Raw genomic sequence first — 5029 nt, forward strand, 5'->3', positions numbered from 1 at the left:
TACTGATGATTGATTTTTTTTTTTCCTGAGAGTATTCATTAAGGTAGATTATGTATATTTAACTTCAGTCCAATAAACATAAAGAATTAACATTACTTTAAATCAAAAGCCTCGAGAGATTTGGCTTATGTTGTTCAACACTTAGATTATTCTTAACAACTTCTAACATAAAACTGAAGTTTAATGTCTATGTACCAAAGTGTTTATTTGAAGAGAACCATGATGTCTTGTGTATGAATATTCCGATTAGTTTTCAGTTGTTCGTTTTATTCATGCTTCTTTGAAGCAAGCATATCTTTTTTCATGGGTAGATCTTATGCTTTCTGGTTTATTTGACCAACTTTTTGGGTCGGACTTTCTATTGCACATTATTTTATATTGCAAGAATAAAAGTATATTTATTTACAGCATGGTGATGAACGACAGATCTCTTCCAACCACAACAAATACACGTTGAACCTTAATTATTAAGTGCCACAACACTTCAAATCTTGTTCATAATTGGGCATCAATTCAATAAAGCCGAGATTATCAGTGCGGATAGAAATAAATATATAAGACAAATATAATGAGGCACATGAAAATATGAAAAAATTTGTCAACAATGTCAGGACCAAGGAGCTACAGCAAATGACAAGAGACAGATGTTGCAGATTTGTAGACAAGAACAGCGCCATTGGCCCCACGATTTGTCACTGACACCTAAGATTCCTACTCCAGCTTTTGACATGAGAATTACCAAAGTGATTTTCCCCTCGTGCTGGGGGGAAATCTTTTCTTATTATTATAGGTTACATCAACAATGAACATTTAGATTCTTGGATTTTCCTACAAGTTACATGGCGCTTTGCAGAAACAAAAAAGAGTATATGTTACCCTCTAAATTTTACCATTACCAACTTGAAAATTAAACATATAATTCACTCAATTCTTTTCAGTGGCAGTTCTATTGGTAGACCAGAACTTACTAAGCATTTTTTTGGGTTGAGTTGGAATAGCACATATAGCCTTAAATCTAGAATTCCTTCCAATTCCATCATGACTCAACCCATTTTGATTGAAGTCATCATCTTCAGCCAGCTTCATCCTCAGAGTTGAGGACCTTGACTTTGGTGACTTGAAGTTTGAAACACTCCAATTGTCCTCAGCATTTATACTTGTAGTTGTGCTTAATGGTGCCGTAGGTTTTGCTGGGTCAATACCATGTGCAGTGAGTAATGCCTTGATATTGGTCGGCAAATCAGTGACTTTGCCACCAGCTTGTGCTGCTCGAGCTTGCTCAAAGAAGAGAACTTGAACCACAAGCCGTAGGGGAAGTAGCTCATTTTGTGCTGCATGCATGCAGGCTTCCATAGACAACTTTTTGCAGTCAAGAATTCTACACAACCTTTTCCTTTCACTCTTGTTGAGTTCTGTATGAGCCTGTTTTGTTATCATCAGTTGAACAACACCTAAATTTCAGTAACACAATACAAGACATCCCCACATAATAATTTTGCTTATAATTCTTTCTTATATGACCTAATTTCTAGTAGTACTATATTGACTGAACTGACAGCCAGACATGTTACATCATTAATGAGATGTTTGATTTTTGAGGTGGAATTTAGCTAACTGCAAAGAAGGGATAATAAGTGGTCGTCAAAAAACTCTAGGGGAAGACACAATCAATTATGTGAAGGACTAAAAAACATGCATCTCCTTTTCCCCTTCTCCCTATCTATTTGGACCTAGTACTGGGCAGTAATATGATCTAACTCTACCAAAGAAGGCAATTTTCTCTTCTTGTTTTCAGCAAATGAAATTACAACACCTGAATACATACTGCATCATATCAGTCAGAATGTGAATACAGTCAGGCCAAATTGCCGGTGGGTCAGTCTACACCTAACCGCCAATAAATTTTGAATAAGACAAGATTTTGAGGTCAATAAAGTTGGTTATCCACTAATTCTGTCCCACATCCTAAAATGTTAAAACGAAATATTTTCCCGGCCACTGTTTTTTACTAATTCTTAGCCACTTATTTTTATCATGGTATATAATATATATAATGCAGTAAATTGGAGCAGACAATAGGAACTTCTTTTCTTTCTAATGTTTTACCTTCAGATAAATGTCAATAGCCCTGTAGAGATCATCATGATCATTTCTTGCAAAATCTGGTATAATCTCGGCAAGAGCTATGAATTTGGACAAGTGAAAATTGGCATCTCTGGCTACTTCTTGAAGATATCTATCCACAAGCTTTGCCACCTTCAATTTTGAACTGTGAGATGCTGAAGAGGACCTCCTACTCTCTTGAAATTCCAAGTTAATATTCTCTGCTGAACGAGACCTCCTTCTTTCAAAGGCCATCCTAGATCTCGCAGGGCTGGTTGGGGGACTCTGCCCTTGTGACATAAACTGTTCCAATATGGTCATCACCAACTCAACATCATACACTGTATCATCTGCGTAAGACAGTGAAGGTATCAAAAGATCATTCACTGTGGCTTCCTCCAATTGAAGCCCTATCCTTCTTGCTAATTCCATCTTCGAAGATGAAGAAGCATTAAGAATGTTAGATGCCTTCAAAAGCTTCAAAAGAAAGCCACAAGAAACAGCACCTTTCCCAGCTGGAAGCAAGCTCACCACTGATTCCAAAAGCAGACGATGCTTTGAAGCTATTTCACCAACTGAGTCCAATTCTGTGTCAGAAACTGCTTGCTTCTTGAGATGTCCTCCATTGTTGGTAATATTTGGTAGCCACCTAGATGCATAGATTTTCAATGCATCTCCAATGAGATTTGACGGAATCTTGCCTCCAGATTTGATTGCTATCATGGTTCTCCAATACAGGTCTATGCTCAGTTCTGCCAAATCTTCAGCCCACCAACCCTTGTTTCCTGACTTATTGTGCCTCAAACTTTCTGTGCCATTGCAAGACACATCATCCTTCACCCTTCTGGAATGACTATGTGACAAACTTACCTTAGAGGGGTGGCTCAACACTTTTGCTGCTATAGCTTCAATGCACCTGCTGGTAATTCCCAAGTCCTCTGACCACATAGGCAACGCTTTTGTGGTCTGAAGACTCACAATAGTATCCTTCCACCCACGTAGAATGCATGAGTTGAAGAAAACCTCAAGCTTCTGAACTAGGTTTCCCTTCTCAACCTCCTCCGTCATCTGAAGATACTCAGCACCACTTCGTGCAGCCACAATGTTGTAAGGGCTCAGAGTGATGGTGATTCCATAGCAGAACTTAGCACACAACTCAAATGCCTCCACCCCACCTGGGAAATCAGGGAGTCGGACTATTTGGTGCTGAGAAGAAGAATCCGGAGATTCTGAACATAACCTTTGCAATCTCAAACACTTGGATAGCAAGGGAAACTGAACAAGATCACCACCGTGAACTTCAGAATTAGTAACAAGTAATGAAAAAAAAAAAAAAAAAAACTTTGAACAATTTGACATACCTTATGAAGAAGATATCTACTTCCCTTCACTTGAATCATGAGGTCGCTGGAAACTTCAGAAGAGACAGACCTGCATATATACGAAGGAAAGGTATATTGTTACTAACCAGAAAATAAAAACCATCTAAGAAGAAAGAATAAAATAGATGAGTTAGCTAATGTCCTACCTTACTGCTTCTGCAGTGTAGAATGTATCAGGACGAGATCCCAGTTTCATGAATTTCATGGCTTTCAGTTTCTTATCACCTAAATCATGTGCTATTTCTATGTAGCTACTTGCATAATTCACTCACAGAAGCACCCCGAACAACGCAGAAGTGCAACGAACAGATGGTGAAATACTAGTGAGTTTTAACAAATACCAAAGCAAGGAATAGATTTTCCCGCTGAGTAAGCCCAAGTGGAACACTGAATACTGAGCCGGCAGACCTTACAGGGTGTCAGAGTCCTCAAGAATACTTCAGAACTCTCAGAAATATAAAAAGAGAAATAATTAAAAAGATAGAATTTCCATGGAGGAGAGAAGGTGTAGAAGTTCCAAGCGGAAAGGAAAACCAAGGGGCTTATTGTGAGAGCAAAATAATATATAGTAGTTTAAATAGGTAGGATAGGATAGATGACATATATGGCTTGAAAGAAACACTGAAGATCAAACACGCCTAAGTTATGTCCTTTCAGTCAAATAGTTATCCCCATGAATGATTTTGACATTTTAAATAAAAGGGTATGAGGGCAATGAAATCTCATCAAATTCAGCCTCAGACTTGTCACACTCCTACACAGTATATCAGTTAGATTACAAAGTTATGCAGTAAAATAAATACACAGTACACCAGCTTAGCATATTCACAACCATATAATATGCAAAACAAACAAATTCATAGTGAAACATAATACACACACTATTACAGTGTAAAACGTGTCAACCAATGCAAAGTCAAATTTATTTATTTGTTATTGTAAAAATCATAAAATCAAATCCACACAACCAAACATTTCACAAATAAAATAAGGAGGAATGGTTGAGAGCACAGATAAGGAGAGCTAGTTAGAAGCTAAGCATGTGGATACTCTCCCAATACAGAAACTGCCAATCATTCATCGAAAACTTCGAACCGTATAAGGAAAAGCAGGGAATTTTTATTTGCAGAAAATCTTGCTTTGTTATTTCTAAGGAGAATATGATGTTAGAGGGCTTATTTTTTTTTGCAACTATGGAGACATGCCATTGGCAGCGTGCAATTCTAAAGGCTCCCACGTGCTTATCCTGCGCCCACCTCTGTTCCGTATTCTCATCATTACCATTGCAAAATGCAAATTTTCTATTTATCTTCAGTTTCTTGTGTTTATAAATGCGAGCAGTCCTGATTATTTTAGTCAAACACTATTTTATTTTATACGCAACATCGTACACATCTCTTAGATATCTCCATCCTTTTCAAAAGGAGAATATTTAGATGTTTTACGCATAATAGTAAGATATTAAAAGGTGCTTAAAATATTTCCAAAGGGAAAAAAGAATGACATGAAAGTTACAGGAAACGCTGAAAAAGGTTGGCATGTGT

At 37.4% G+C, this 5029-nt stretch overlaps 1 protein-coding gene across 1 annotated transcript; it reads right to left on the reverse strand.

Annotated features, from left to right (window-relative positions):
* Nucleotides 1–528: 528 nt before the first annotated feature.
* Nucleotides 529–4317, reverse strand: LOC106777846 (BTB/POZ domain-containing protein At1g67900). Its single transcript, XM_014665645.2, has 4 exons — nt 3632–4317; nt 3465–3534; nt 2107–3378; nt 529–1422 (listed from the first exon to the last, which is right to left on the reverse strand). Exons 1-4 carry the CDS (start codon nt 3688–3690, stop codon nt 925–927), a joined length of 1899 nt encoding a protein of 632 aa, XP_014521131.1. The 5' UTR covers nt 3691–4317; the 3' UTR covers nt 529–924.
* Nucleotides 4318–5029: the final 712 nt, after the last annotated feature.

The sequence above is a fragment of the Vigna radiata genome, chromosome 11, assembly GCF_000741045.1.
Source record: "Vigna radiata var. radiata cultivar VC1973A chromosome 11, Vradiata_ver6, whole genome shotgun sequence".
Classification (NCBI taxonomy): domain Eukaryota; kingdom Viridiplantae; phylum Streptophyta; class Magnoliopsida; order Fabales; family Fabaceae; genus Vigna; species Vigna radiata.